This window comes from Tupaia chinensis, unplaced genomic scaffold (assembly GCF_000334495.1).
Source record: "Tupaia chinensis unplaced genomic scaffold, TupChi_1.0 Scaffold000399_1, whole genome shotgun sequence".
Taxonomy (NCBI): domain Eukaryota; kingdom Metazoa; phylum Chordata; class Mammalia; order Scandentia; family Tupaiidae; genus Tupaia; species Tupaia belangeri.
The window spans coordinates 901,145-916,151 of record NW_006159901.1 but is presented as its reverse complement, the minus strand read 5'-3'; the positions used below and the strand labels follow the sequence as shown (position 1 = coordinate 916,151).

The following is a 15,007-nucleotide window of genomic DNA, read 5'->3' as shown; positions in this document are numbered from 1 at the left end:
CACTCTTTCACATATCAATGAAGTACAAAATTGCCTTGAATTTATCTCTACTTTTCTTTTTTTTCTACATAATTTTATCTTTTGTTCTTTCCTAAACTTTACCTCTAAATTTTATACTTGCATTTTGGCCTGTTTTAAAAATATAATTGGTAACATGGTGTATATACTTTTAAGAGGTAGTATTATTGCCTGTACTCTTTTTGGGAGAGGTTTTTGCTATAGGGAACGTGCGCTAGCCAGAAGGACAGGGACAGAGAGAAAGAAAGCACTGCCCGGGGGTGGGGGTGGGGGTGGGGGGATGGCCACGCTGCAATCCCTTCTCCTCCATTCTCCTCTTGGGATTTTGGGCACGCCCGCACACCACACCCGGCATGAGTTTAAGTCACCGGCTTCGGGACTCAAACCACAGTCGGCTATATAGGAGTCCAGCGGCATAGCCATTATGCTAACTGCTGGTCTCCAAGTCTTGACTATTTTATAAAATTTTGCTATAGGGAATGTGCAGGAGCATGAAAATAACCCCCTTAGTGGTGGTGTGGGGGCTCATACTGCAATCCCTTCTCACAGAGTTTATTCACAGAAATGCTACTGTTGTGTTTTTTAAGACACTAGGTCTGAACCAGACAATTAGCTGTGTGGGAACCACCCACACCACCACCGGCTAGCCTTTGACTATTACATGCACAAAAATGATATATTATGTATATAATATAGAATATGTTATATATTATTTATATATATATATAATATATATGTACAGGGTGTACAGGGGTTTTTTTTGTTTTTTTATTTTAAGACTTTTTGCCATGGGGTGTGTGCATTCACCAGAGGGAGGGAAAATGAGAAATCGCCCCTTGAGGGGATGGCCACCCCACAGTCCCTTCTCCTTCATTCTCCTCTCGAGAGATTTTGGGCACTCGTGTGATTTTTGGCCACTGGGTCTGAGACTCAAAACATGGAGTTGGCCATGTGAGATCCAGCATCTTAACCACCACACCACCTGGTGGCCTTAGCTGTTGATTAATTCTTAACTCAATTTTTGGTGAGTTCAGAAGGTTAAAAAGTAATTTCACCTTTAATGATTAAAGTTTATTATTGTGAGTCTTTTTTTTTTTCTTTTTTTAAGAGAGGTTTTTGCTATAGGGCGCGTGCGCTTACCAGACAGACACAGACAGACATAGAGACAGAAGGCAAGAAATCACCCCCCAGGGGGGATGGTCACGCCTCAATCTCTTTTCCTCCATTCTCTCGGGATCTTGGGCACACACGCACACACGCCCGGCGTGAGTTTTAAGCCACCGGGTCCGGGATGTGAACTGCGGTTGACTACGTGGGAGTCCAGCGACATAGCCATTACACTAACTGCTGGTTCCCTATTATTGTAAGTCTTGACAGAATCTTACTGAAATTAAGGATCCCAAACTGATTTCTAAACATTTCTAGCAAGTAAAGACATTGTACCAAATATCCTATTGTTTAGTTCATTTGATTTAATTTTTATTTTTGTTTTGTGTCATGGATTAGGTACTAGAACCACAGAATGTCGATCCTTCTATGGTTCAAATGACCTTTCTAGATGATGTTGTTCACTCTTTGTTAAAAGGTGAAAATATTGGCATTACATCACGACGAAGGTCTCGTGCTAATCAAAATATCAACACTGTTCACGTATGTATGTTATAAGTGAAGGATTTTTGTAAAATATATTCACTTTGGCTTTTTAGAATCCAGTACTAAGTGGTCATTCTTTATTGGTTATTTTTAGGGTCATTATACACGTGCCCAAGCTAATAGTCCCAGACCAGCAATGAACTCCCAAGCTGCTGTACCAAAACAAAATACACACCAGCAACAGCAACAAAGAAATATACGTCCAAATAAGAGGAAGGGCTCAGACAGCAGTATACCAGATGAAGAGAAGATGAAGGAGGAAAAATATGATTATATGTCACGAGGAGGTAGGAAACACTTTTTTTTTAAGGGAATGGGAACAAAAATACATTTAAAATATGCTTATTTAGTGTTGATTACAAAACATAAGACTGTTTTTAATCTTACAGAAAATCCTAAAGGTAAAAACAAACACTTCATGAATAAAAGAAGGAAACCTGAGGAGGACGAAAAGAAACTAAATTTGAAAAGACTGCGAACTGATAATGTTTCAGACTTTTCTGAGAGCAGTGACTCAGAAAATTCAAATAAGAGAATCAGAGAGAATTCTTCAGAGCAGAAGCCAGAAAATGAGTCAAAAAATAAAAACACTTCAAAGATCAATGGAGAAGAAGGAAAATCCCAGAGTAATGAGAAGGCAGGAGAAGAGACACTAATAGATAGCCATCCTCCCTGGAATCAAATACAGGAAGATAAAAAACTTGAAGAAGCAGAGAAGCTGAAGTCTGTTGAAGTTAGGCTTCAAGATAAAATGACTGTCCATTCATCAGAACAGGCCACACTTTCTGATAATAATCCTAATGATTTACTTCTTCAGGAATGCAGTATGGAAAAATCACATACAGTGGAGTTATTACCAAAGGAGAAGTTTGTATCCAGACCACCTACACCAAAATGTGTTATAGATATTACAAATGACACTAATTCAGAAAAGGTGGCTCAGGAAAATTCAAGTACCTTTGGCCCTCAGACACTTCAGAAAACAGATCATAATGTCAGCGATTCAAAACATGTGATTGCAAATGCAAAGTACATGGAAATACCAAAACAAGATTCTGACCAGAGCTGGGTCAGTGATGTAGTTAAATTAGACTTAACTCAATCAAATGTTTTAAATACTTCTTCAGGAAATGACCACCTGAATATGGAAAAAGAGAAAAGTCAGTATGTGTCTTACATATCTTCTTTAAATGCAGTTTCTGTCACAGAAGATAGGCTTCACAAGCGAAGTCCACCCCCCGAGAATGTAAAATCTAAACTTAATACTTCAGTAGATGCCCACAAGGCGAAATCTAATCTATCACCTGAGGTTGTTAAACCCAAAATTACTCATTCTCCTGATTCTGTAAAATCTAAGGCTAATTATGTGAATAGCCAAACTACTAGTGAAAGAAGACTGGGAAATAAGGTAGAACATGAGTTACCAAGAGGCAGTTTTCATCCAGTTTCTACTCGGGGCAGTACATTGGAAACTACAAAGAGCCCTCTAATCATTGATAAAAATGAGCATTTCACAGTTTATAGAGATCCTGCACTTATTGGGTCAGAAACAGGACCTAATCACATTTCACCTTTCTTAAGCCAGCATCCATTTCCTCTTCATTCCTCATCCCATAGAACCTGTTTAAATCCAGGTACCCATCATCCTGCCTTAACTCCTACACCCCACTTATTAGCTGGATCATCTAGTCAAACTCCATTACCTACCATTAACACTCATCCTCTGACTAGTGGGCCACATCATTCTGTTCATCATCCTCATTTACTTCCTACTGTGTTACCAGGAGTGCCTACTGCCTCCTTACTTGGTGGCCACCCACGACTAGAGAGTGCTCATGCCAGCAGCTTGAGCCACTTAGCACTAGCACACCAGCAACAACAACAGTTGTTACAGCACCAGTCACCTCATCTTCTTGGACAAGCCCATCCTTCTGCTTCATATAATCAGCTTGGACTTTATCCAATTATTTGGCAGTATCCAAATGGAACGCATGCATACTCAGGACTAGGTCTGCCGCCTTCTAAGTGGGTTCACCCAGAAAATTCAGTTAATGCCGAAGCCTCATTGAGAAGGGTAAGTTGCACTGTGGTTTGCCATATATCTGTCTATATATTAATTAATAACATGTACAAATGCTTTTTCAAATTTTTTAAGAGGTTTTTTGTTTGTTTGTTTGTTTGTTTGTTTTTTATTTCTTCTATGAACGAGAAAGATACAGAGAGTAAGAAAGACATACAGCACCCCAACAAGGTCCCAGTTCCACAGCCCACCTCCAGCCTTCATCCAGCCCTGGATCACAGACACATGTGTGTCCAGAATATTTACTGAAGTCTCTGGAATTGGACTGGGAACTTGCCCACCTGGTATTGCCTCAGAGCATTGCATTTACCACCACTCCACCATCTGAGCCTTCAATATACTTTCTTTTAGTTTTTTGGCATAGGACATGTGTGTTCACCATAAACAAACAGGGAAAATGAGAAATCATCCCCTAGGGAGGATGGCCACCCTACAATCCTTTCTCCATTCTTCTCTTGGAATTTTGGTCATGCCATGCACACATGCCCAGCATCATTGTCAGGCTATCATGACCAGGACTCAGATTGCTATCAGCTAAGTGGGAGTCCAGTGCCTTTACTATGCCATCTGTTGTCCCCTGTGTGTGCATGTGTTTTAAGATTTAAATTTTTGCTATAGAGTGCGTACGCTCACCAGAGAGACAGAAAGTGAGAAATCATCTCCCAGGGGCATGGCCACACTGCACTCCTTTCTCCATTCTACTCTTGGGATTTTGGGCGCACATGCACCCAGCATGAGTTTTAAGCCACTGGGTCTGGGATTTGAACCACGGTCGACTATGTGAGAGTCCAGCTATGTAACCATTCTACTATCTGCTAGTTCTCTGTTGTTTGTTTTTTAATACTTGCCAGGGGCAAGCATGAAGCATGTGTGTGCCACAAAGAGAGAGTGCATGCAAAGTCCATTTGGGAGTGGTCATGCTACAGTTGGATTTGGACATAAAGACGCACACCTAGCGTGTCTTTAAAATCACTGTAGCTGAAATTCGAACCATAGTCAGCCATGTGGGATTCAGCTCTCAATGTGTAGTACTTGGTAATTTTTGTACTATTGGGCCTACTAAGGTCATATTTTATTATAAAATGTGTTACAATTTTTCAAGCAGTTATTTTTTTTCTCATATGTTTGGTTACCTCAAAACAGTGGATTACCTCAAAACAGTGGAGATGGAGGGTCACCAGGTGGCATAGTGGTTATGGCTTTGGTTCCCATGTGACCAATTCTCTCTGGTTCTCATCCCAGACCTGGCAGGTTGATAGATACACTGGATTGTGTGTGTGTACAGAGTCCCTCGATGAGAATGGCAAAAAAGGAATTGTGAATTGACCATCACCCCTGGGAAGTGATTTCTCATTTTCCTCCTTTTTCTGTCTCTTTCCAGTGAACACATGTACCCTATGGCAAAAATCCTAAAAAAAAAGAAAAAAGAAGTGGAAATCACAGAAAAATAGCCTGTTTATAAAAAGTATTAAGCTTATGGTTTATTAATATGTAATAAGTGCTCATTATGGATTTAGATTTATTTTATGTATATCCATAATTTGCACCACTAAATCCTAGAAGTGAAATTTCTTGGTTAAAACTGATATAAAATGGTAAGGCTCTTGATAACCATTGTCTGCTGATTCTGAAAAAGAAATTAATATATCAGTGATATATTATAAGGTATATAACTCGTTATCCTCCCCCTTTTTCTTTTTTTTGGAGAGGTTTTTGCCATAGGGTCCGTGCCCTCGCCAGAAAGACAGAGAGAGCCAGAGAGATAGAAAGCAAGAAATCACCCCGCAGAGGGGATGGCCACACTGCAATTCCTTCTCCTCCATTTTCCTCTCGGGATCTTGGGCACGCATGCACATGCACCCAGCGTGAGTTTAAGCCACCAGGTCTGGGACTCGAACCACGGTCAGCTACGTGGGAGTTCAGCAACATAGCCATTACGCTAATTGCTGGTCCCCTCCACCTTTTTAAGAACTATTTTATTTAACTTTATTTACCTACTTAATTATTTTCATTTGACTGGAGAGGGACTGAGTGAGTGAGTGAGTGAGTGAGTGAGTGAGTGAGAGACAGAAGCAAGAAAGCAAACTTCCAGGTCTGGGACTCACAACACAGTCAGCCATGTGGGAGTCCCACGTCCTTAACCACCACGCCACCCACAGTGCCTATCCCCTTAAAAGTTTTCAAGGTTGGAGATTCCCAGTATTCTATTTGGTAAAATACTAATAATTCTGCTAATGAGAATTAGAATACTAATATTCTAATTCACCTCATTGAGTATTGATGAAGGTGGTAATATAGTCTTTATTCCTTCTTTGACGGTACTTTTTCTCTTGTAAATTTGCTTTTAGACCTGGTCATTAAGGACAGTACTAGCTCCAATATAAATATGGAGGAATGAGTGTGACATATAAACTCCGAGGGTACCGCTTTGTCCTTTCTTACAATCCAGGGTGTTCTTCAAGTATCCCATAGAATCTTTTTGAATTGTCTGTGCATTAAAAAAACGTATATAACAAATTTACCATGAGAAAGCACCCCTCATGGGGAATGATCATGCCACAATCCCTTCTCTTTTATTTTTTTTCCTTTAGGGATTTTGGGCACCCACATCCGTGTACTCGGCCTGTTTTAACCATTTTTAAAGTTTATTGTTTAATACTGTATTCATGTTGTACAGCAAATCTCTAGAACATTTTCATCTTGTAAATTTAATACCATACCGTTTAAATGCTTCTCCCACCAGCCCTTGGACACCATCTTCCTGACTTTCTGTTTCTATGTGTTTTTTTGGTTTTGTTTTTAATTTTTTTTGAGAGAGGCTTTTGCTGTGGGGTACATGCACTTGCTGGAGACAGAAAGCAAGAAATAACCCTTTGGGAGGGATGGCCACGGTGCCATTCCTTCTCTCTCATTCTCCTCTCAGGATTTTGGGCACATACACACACATGCATGCCCATTGTGAATTGTAAGCCACTGGATCAGGACTTGAACCATAGTCAACTCCATGGGAGTCCAGTGACATAACCATCAAGCCATCCTCTGGTCTCCTTTTTCTGTGGTTTTCACTACTTTAGATATTATACATGGGTCACCATACAGTGTCCATTTGCTACTGGCTTAATTCACTTAGCATAGTGAAGTTGATCCATGTAATGGGACTTTTTCCTTTCAAGGCTGCATAAGTTTTCATAGAATATGTAAGCTACATTTTCCTTACTTTTTCATCTTGGTGAACCATTGATGTATTTCTGCCTCTTGGTTATTGTGAATAGTGCTGCATAGACATGGGTGTTTGTGTTTTGTTTTGTTTAAAGACAGGATTTGACCATGCTACAATCTTCTTGCTTTAATCTCCCAACTGGGACTATGAGTGTGTGCCACCATGCCCAGCTCTTATTTAGACCAAGTGTTGTAGTGTTGCCCAGACCCACTTCTCTCAGGATCCTCCTGCCTCAGCTTCCCAGATCTCTGGGATTACAAGCACATGCCACTGCGCCTAGCCTTTAGGTTGGACCAGGGCTCCTGTGTGCTCCAACCAATGGAGCAGCAGCATCCTAGAACTGTTTGTCACAACAGCGTGGCCTAAATGTGTTTTTTTAAAAAACACCTTTTGCTTATCTTTTCTTATCTTTTCTAACAACTTTCTTAGTGGGACAAGATTTACAGTAGATATGTTGAAGGTTGTTGATTTAGAAGATAGTGGTATTGATGGCCTTCTTTACTTCAAGGATAATATGCTTACATATAGCACTGGCAATGACAGTAGATGAAAGGATGGTGTTTATTATGCCAAAAGTTTATCAGAGAAGCTGTTATATTTTCAGTAGCAGTGGTGACATAGACTGTGGTCATGAGTTTTTCTGTTACTTCCAAGTTGTGATAGATGACTTTGATGATTATGACTAGAAAGTGGTTGCTAATGCAAGGTACAGTTCCAAAACTTTTGAAGGATATTTGTTGTGATTTATTGTCATTATAAACATTTCAGTTCTTTGGCTCCACTTTTGTATAAGTTTTGTCTTTCTTTAATGAAGTCACCAGTGATCCACATGATTTATTCTGCACTAGCATTGCTACATTTGATGTTGCCAAAAGTTCAGTTTTAAATTTGTGCTTTCCTTGATCATGAACTTTTTATTCCCATTCTTTATGTTATAACATTGATTTTGCAATAGGCAGAACCATATTAGAATGTATACATTGCATTGTCAAAGGAAATGAAGAATCACTAATTAGTTCATTATCCTGTCTGCTAGAATTGAGATAAAGGCTGGTTACCCAAATGCCCAGTGCATTCTTGTTTTTACTGACCCTTCACTGTCACGTGAATGAATGTAGCTGTAGCTGCACAAAGATAGACAAGAAAACATAGGGCGGGGGGGGGGAGGGCTAGAGCTGGAAGATACCTTTATTTGTTTATAAGTTTATGTGTTGTGTGTTTTGCTTTTGTTTTTCATTTTAATTTGCCAGACAGTGCACTTGCTTGTGGAATAGGTCAGGAAGAAGAGAGAGAAAGTGAGAAAGCAACCTCATGGGGGATGATCTTGCTTCAGTTTTTCCTCTTCTATTTCTCCCTTCTGAATTTTGGACATATGCACACATGTTTTTCAAGCCACTGGGTCCAGTACTCAAACTGCACAGTCAGCCATGTGGGATATAGGTGCCGTAACCACTAGCTTGCCCTGTTTTTAATTTAAGTTTATATTGTTTCTTCTATATAAGAGAGAGACAGTGCCCCCCCACCCCAGCAGAGTCCTGATGCCATGATCTTCTTACCTTGAGCTACCCTTAAGTCATAGGAAAATTAATGCCTTGTGTGCTCAGGGTGTCTCTGGAAATGAACAGTGTATGTGTGGTGTTTTAAAAGTCATAATCTCGCTGTGTCACAATCCTCGTTTCTTAGCCTCCTTCACACCTGGGACCACAGGAACGTACCACCATACCCAGCTCTTTCAGACTAGTCTTTCTGTATTACCCATGCTGGCCATGCACTTGTGAACCTCTTGTTTTAGCCTCCCACAGGCATATTCCACACCATAGTAAATCACATCCAGGCCTTCCATTGTGGCATCAGCCTTCCAAGCAGCAGCAACTAACGCACACTACCATATCTGGTTCCTGAAAAATAACTTTGAGTGTTCTATAACTTCGAAACTCTGGAAATAGTTCCAAGAAACTGTTAGAAGTGGCTTGTGAAGGAGCATATTATATAGTAAGTGTTGTATATACTACAGAGGGGACTTTTAAAAGTCTGGAAACAAAGCACAAGTGTATTTTGTTGCCAAACAAACAAAACAAAACAAAAAACTTGAAATCTGTGTATAGGGTTTTCGGATATGTGTTTTCCTTGAAGTTTTTGAAGATCCCATGTAGATATATACTATGTGACTGTCCTGCCTCCAGATTTATGAGAACATAAAATGTTTTAACTGGCTATAAACCTTTTATACTAAAAGCAAGCATGCCACATTTTCATTGGTTATGTAAAATTTAACATTTGAGCAGAAATGAAGATCTTTTACCCCAGTATTGTGACTAAAAGTGAAGAAACAAGTCCAAGAAACAAGTTTACGAAATAATTTTTATTACCGCAGCAACTTAAGATTTCTGGATCTTACAAAACTTAGTACTTTTGAAACATTATATATTTTAATGATCCTTGTATATGTGTATTTTTCTCTTAATTGAGGTTTATGGTTTTGTTGTGTTTTAATCTTAGTAATTTTGAAGCAGCATATATATTTAGTGCAATAAATTGCTTTTGTGATATCTTTTTTTTTTAAGAATTCTTTTTATTTAACTTTCTTTTTTTCATTTATTTATTTAAATTTGATCATAAAGGGACAGAGTGAGGGGGGGTGGTGAGGGAGTGAGAAAGCGCCCTTAACCACCATGCCACCTATGAGCCCTGCAATATCATTTTAGATGTAAAATTTGTTTTTTTTTTCCTTCTCTAAATCAGAGACATTTTTAGGTCCAACAATATTTATAACTTACAGTGAAGTGGAGTTCACCTGAGCCTTGAAATTTTATTTGCCAATTTTAAATAAACTGTTGCATTGAAAACGTGAGTTACATTGGACAACAAAAGTTGTCAAATGAACTCACTTATATTTCCTACTTCTGATGAGAGTTTTTTGGGGAATAACATTAGAATTTTGCTATTAACAACTTGCATTCTGTTGCAGTTAGACTTTTAGGAAATATGTAAGCTAGAATTTGTGTTGATTTAAGTTCCTTTTTTTTTTAATTTCCACCAGAGGGCACTTGTGCTACCAGAAAGAGATAGAGGGAGGATAAGGAGAATGTGCCCCCTTCCATGGGCAATGGTCCAGCTGCAATCCCTTGTCTTCCGTTTCTTTCCTTTAGGGATTTTGGGTATGCACACACACTTGCCTGGTGTGTTTCTCAAATTGCTGGGTCCAGGAATCAAACTGCACAATTAACTATGTGAGATCCAGCTGGTGCAACCACCAGGCTACAAAGCCATAGCCAGTGGGTTGTTGGGAAAGTCATGATGCATTTTTGCACAGAAAAATACATCACGATTCTGCTTTTTCCTTTCTTTTTTTTTTTAACTTACTGTTTTGGAGCGATGCTATATTCCTTGTGCACTTACCAGAGAAAAGCGAGAAATCTCCCCCCAGAGGTATGGCTATGCCACAATCCCTTCTCCTCTCAGGATTTTGTGTGGGCACACACACATACATGCCTTGCATGAATTTTAAGCCACTGGGTCCAGGACTCGAACTGTGGCTGACTTTGTGGGACTGTAACAGTAGAACCATTATACCATCTGCTGGTCCCCATCACAACTTTTCTGACAACCCAATAATACTGGTTATTTTTCTGTATCATACGTAAAATTCGTATTTATGTTGGTTACTTATTTGCCTGAATATTTCTCATAAGATGCATTTAGAAAAAGTCACATGTTTAATGAGTATACTGATATGTGATATTATGTTTAGCTTTTCGTAATTACTGATGTGTCGATTTTGTTTCTTAAATAGAATTCTCCCAGTCCTTGGTTACATCAGCCCACTCCTGTGACCTCAGCAGAAGGTATTGGATTACTTAGTCACATTCCTGTAAGACCTTCCAGTGCAGAACCTCATCGGCCTCTTAAAATTACAGCGCATTCCAGTCCACCATTGACAAAAACTTTAGTAGATCATCATAAAGAGTAAGTTTACCAAGGTTTAAAACTTACTCATTTACTTTTTAAACAGTTTTAAGTTAAAGGGTTTAAGATTAAACTTTGAAGAAATACTGTTCCTTCTATTTTGATACACCTTTTAATTTACTTGATAAATTAAAAATATGTAAAAGGGTGGTTTTCTTTCTTTGTATTTTGCAAGAAAAATAGTTATAGGTATCTTTATGTATTTCTTGACAGAGAGTTGGAGAGGAAAGCCTTTATAGAACCATTACGGTCTGTTGTATCCACATCAGCAAAAAATGACCTAGATTTAAATAGGTCACAGACTGGAAAAGAATGTCACTTGCATAGGCATTTCGTGGATCCAGTATTAAACCAATTACCAAGGACACTCCAGGAATCTGGGGAGAGATTAAACAAATACAAAGAGGAACACCGTCGAATTCTTCAAGAAAGTATTGATGTTGCTCCCTTTACAACTAAAATTAAGGGACTTGAGGGCGAAAGAGATAATTATTCCAGAGTGGCATCATCATCTTCTAGTCCCAAAAGCCATGTCATCAAACAAGATACAGATGTAGAACGCTCAGTATCAGATATTTATAAAATGAAGCACTCGGTGCCTCCAAGTTTGCCTCAAAGTAACTATTTCACTACATTGTCTAATAGTGTTGTCAATGAACCACCAAGGTCATACCCATCCAAAGAGGTTTCAAATATTTTCACTGAAAAGCCAAGTAATACCCTTGCAGCAGCAGCTAACCCTCAAACTCTGACTTCATTTATATCATCTCTTTCAAAGCCTCCACCTCTAATTAAACACCAACCAGAAAATGAAGGTTTAGTAGGCAAGGTACCAGAACATCTTCCTCATCAGATTGCATCTCACTCAGTAACAGCCTTCAGAAATGACTGTAGGAGTCCTACCCATTTGACAGTTTCTTCTACAAATACACTCCGCAGTATGCCTGCTTTACATAGAGCACCAGTATTTCATCCACCAATCCATCATAGTCTGGAAAGAAAGGAAAGCAGCTATAGTAGTAGCCTTTCTCCTCCAACGTTAACCCCAGTGATGCCAGTCAATGCTGGTGGGAAAGTTCAAGAATCACAGAAGCCTCCAACTCTAATACCTGAGCCAAAAGATTCTCAGGCAAATTTTAAGAGTTCTTCTGAAAAGGGTTTAACAGAAGTGTGGAAATCTAATAATAACCTCAGCAAAGAGAAAACCGAATGGCATGTGGAGAAAAGCAGTGGAAAGTCGCAGGCTGCTATGGCATCTGTCATTGTGCGTCCACCTTCTAGTACAAAAATTGAGAATGTGCCAGCAATGCATTTTGCTTCCAAAGATCGTGTTAGTGAAAGATCTTCATCTGGGGCAAGTAAAACAGATTGCCTCAAACCAACAGAAGCTGGGGAGACTGGAAAAATCACCCTGCCAAATATGAATTCAGACAGTGCTCACATAAAATCTGAAAAAAACTTTCAGGCTGTCTCACAGGGCAGTGCTCCTAGTTCAGTTGCATCTGCTGTAAATACAACATGTAATTCCAAAACGGATGTGTTCATATCTGCCACCACTACTACCAGTGTTTCCAGCTGGGTTGGCTCAGAAATAAATTACTCTTTATCAAATACCATTTTGGCCTCTACATCCTTAGAATGTACCTCTTCAAAAAGCGTCAGTCAGCCAGTGGCTCAAACACAAGAATGCAAAGTCAGCACCACATCTCCGGTTACATTAGTCAGTAATAAGACAGGAAGTACTGTTCAGCCTAGTTCTGCATTCTCAGGCACAACTGATTTTATCCATTTAAAAAAGCACAAGGCAGCATTGGCTGCAGCTCAGTATAAAAGTAGTAATGTCAGTGAGACTGAACCTAATGCTGTGAAAAATCAGACATCTTCAGTCTCCCTTCCCCTGGATAGCACTGTAATTTGTAGTACAGTTAACAAAGCAAACTCCGTAGGAAATGGGCAGGTATCCCAGACCAGTCAACCAAACTACCATACTAAACTAAAAAAAGCCTGGCTTACTAGACATTCAGAAGAAGATAAAAATACTAATAAAATGGAAAATTCAGGGAATTCTGTATCAGAAATAATTAAGCCATGTTCTGTCAACTTAATAGCCTCTACATCTAGTGAGATACAAAATAGTGTAGATAGTAAGATCGTAGTTGATAAATACATAAAAGATGATAAAATCAATAGGAGAAAAGCCAAAAGAACTTATGAATCTGGCTCTGAAAGTGGAGACTCAGATGAAAGTGAAAGCAAATCAGAGCAGAGGACTAAAAGGCAACCTAAGCCAACTTATAAAAAGAAACAAAATGATTTGCAGAAGAGAAAAGGTGAAACAGAAGACGATTTGAAACCCAATGGAGTTCTCAGCAGGAGTGCCAAAGAAAAAAGTAAATTGAAGTTGCAGAGCAGTAGTAGTAGTGGTAAGTTAAGTTACTCCATTCTTATCTCAGGTAAAATGAATGAATGTTCTAACAGTAGTAGTATGGTTGTCTAAATGTTAATGAATTCAGAGGCATCTTTTTGCTCCCTTTTTTTTTTGCATGCCTTAGGCATTATATTTATGTTCACTGGCTTCATTTCTTTTTTTTTTCCTTCTTTTTTTTGAGGAGGTTTTTGCTATAGGGCATGTGCGCTTGCCAGAAAGACAAGACATAGAGACAGAAAGCGAGAAATCACCCCCCAGGGGGGATGGGCACGCCACAATCCCTTCTCTTCCATTCTCCTCTTGGGATCTTGGGCATGCACACACATGTGCCCGACGTGAGTTTTAGGCCAACGGGTCCAGGACTCGAAACATGGTCTGCTACATGGGAGTCCCGCAACATAGCCATTACACTAACTGCTAGTCCCTTCACTGGCTTCATTTCTAACTTTAACAATTAACCTGTAAAGAGCAAATGATAGAAGGCTTATCCTTCCATTTTTTAAAAGACTCATAGAAATACATATGATTTACACGGTAATTGTAGGTAATACCTGTAATAACCCAGTGTGTAATTTAGTAGTTGCTCAAAATGATGACCATTTCTAATAATCTGTAAAATGCAGTTGTGGCTATCACACCAAGAATGGATAACTTAAAATCAGCCAAAATACTTGCAGTTAGATTCCATTAGAAAAGAAATCCTACTCACATAACACTTATTTTAAGGGATATTTCTTTTTTTTTTTTTTTTTAAAGACAGAGAGACAGAGAGAAGGCAAGAAATCACCCCCCCCCCGGGGGGGGATGGCCACGCCACAATCCCTTCTCCATTCTCTTGGGATCTTGAGCATGCACGCACACGTGCCCGGCGTGAGTTTAAGCCACTGGGTCTGGGACTTGAACCTTGGTCGACTACATGGGAGTACAGTGACATAGCCATTACACTAACTGCTGGTCCCAAGGCATATTTCTAAAATAGAGAATTACTACAGAGTAATGTGAATGTGGCCTAATATCACCTGGGGGCAAAATTGGAAGTTTACTAGAGTTACCATCTATTTAGCTAGTAATGCTGTTCTCATTAAGTAAAAGGGAGATTTGTAGTTTTAATGTTGATTTTTATTTTCAAGAATTTCTATAAGTAAAGCTTTAAAACTGATTATAATTCCTTTGTGGCTATGGCTGGACAAAATAAGCGATACCAGTAATACTCACTAGAAAGTGTTTTTACTCTAGAAGTAGTTTTTTTCTCTGTTTGCTCGTTTCTTTTTAGGTATGTTGCACAATGCAGAAAGCACTTAATAGTTACAGTATATCTGTGTACTCATCCACATACAGAGTATGAATATCTGTGACATTGTCAAGAAATACTTTCACAAGCATTTGGATGCTTGGAGGGTCTTGTTTGTGCCTTTTCACTGAATGAGTTTTCCCCACATGCCTCTGTTGAAATCAGAGGTAAAGTGAAGGAGAGAAAAGCAGCAGAATGGAATCATAGAAAAGGACAGCCAGAAAGTAAAAGAACAAAGGACAAGCTCAACTAGAGACAGAAAGACTGAGATGCAAGAATAGTCAGAAGACAGGGAGACTGACAATAGAAGGATATTGGCCATTCATTTAAATATTGTGTTTTATATAATGT

At 39.1% G+C, this 15,007-nt stretch overlaps 1 protein-coding gene across 5 annotated transcripts in view; it reads left to right on the top strand.

The window, feature by feature from the left end:
• The window catches only part of JMJD1C (jumonji domain containing 1C), a 275,334-nt gene that overhangs the window by 220,826 nt on the left and 39,501 nt on the right, over positions 1–15,007 (top strand). For 4 of the 5 annotated variants that reach the window (XM_027774078.1, XM_027774079.1, XM_027774076.1 and 1 more), the window contains 5 exons: positions 1,525–1,668; positions 1,766–1,958; positions 2,061–3,745; positions 10,765–10,937; positions 11,151–13,360. In XM_027774078.1, the coding sequence (XP_027629879.1) occupies positions 1,525–1,668; positions 1,766–1,958; positions 2,061–3,745; positions 10,765–10,937; positions 11,151–13,360 (4,405 nt within the window). The remainder of the gene's footprint in view (positions 1–1,524; positions 1,669–1,765; positions 1,959–2,060; positions 3,746–10,764; positions 10,938–11,150; positions 13,361–15,007) is intronic. The other variant, XM_027774077.1, reaches the window with a different exon arrangement.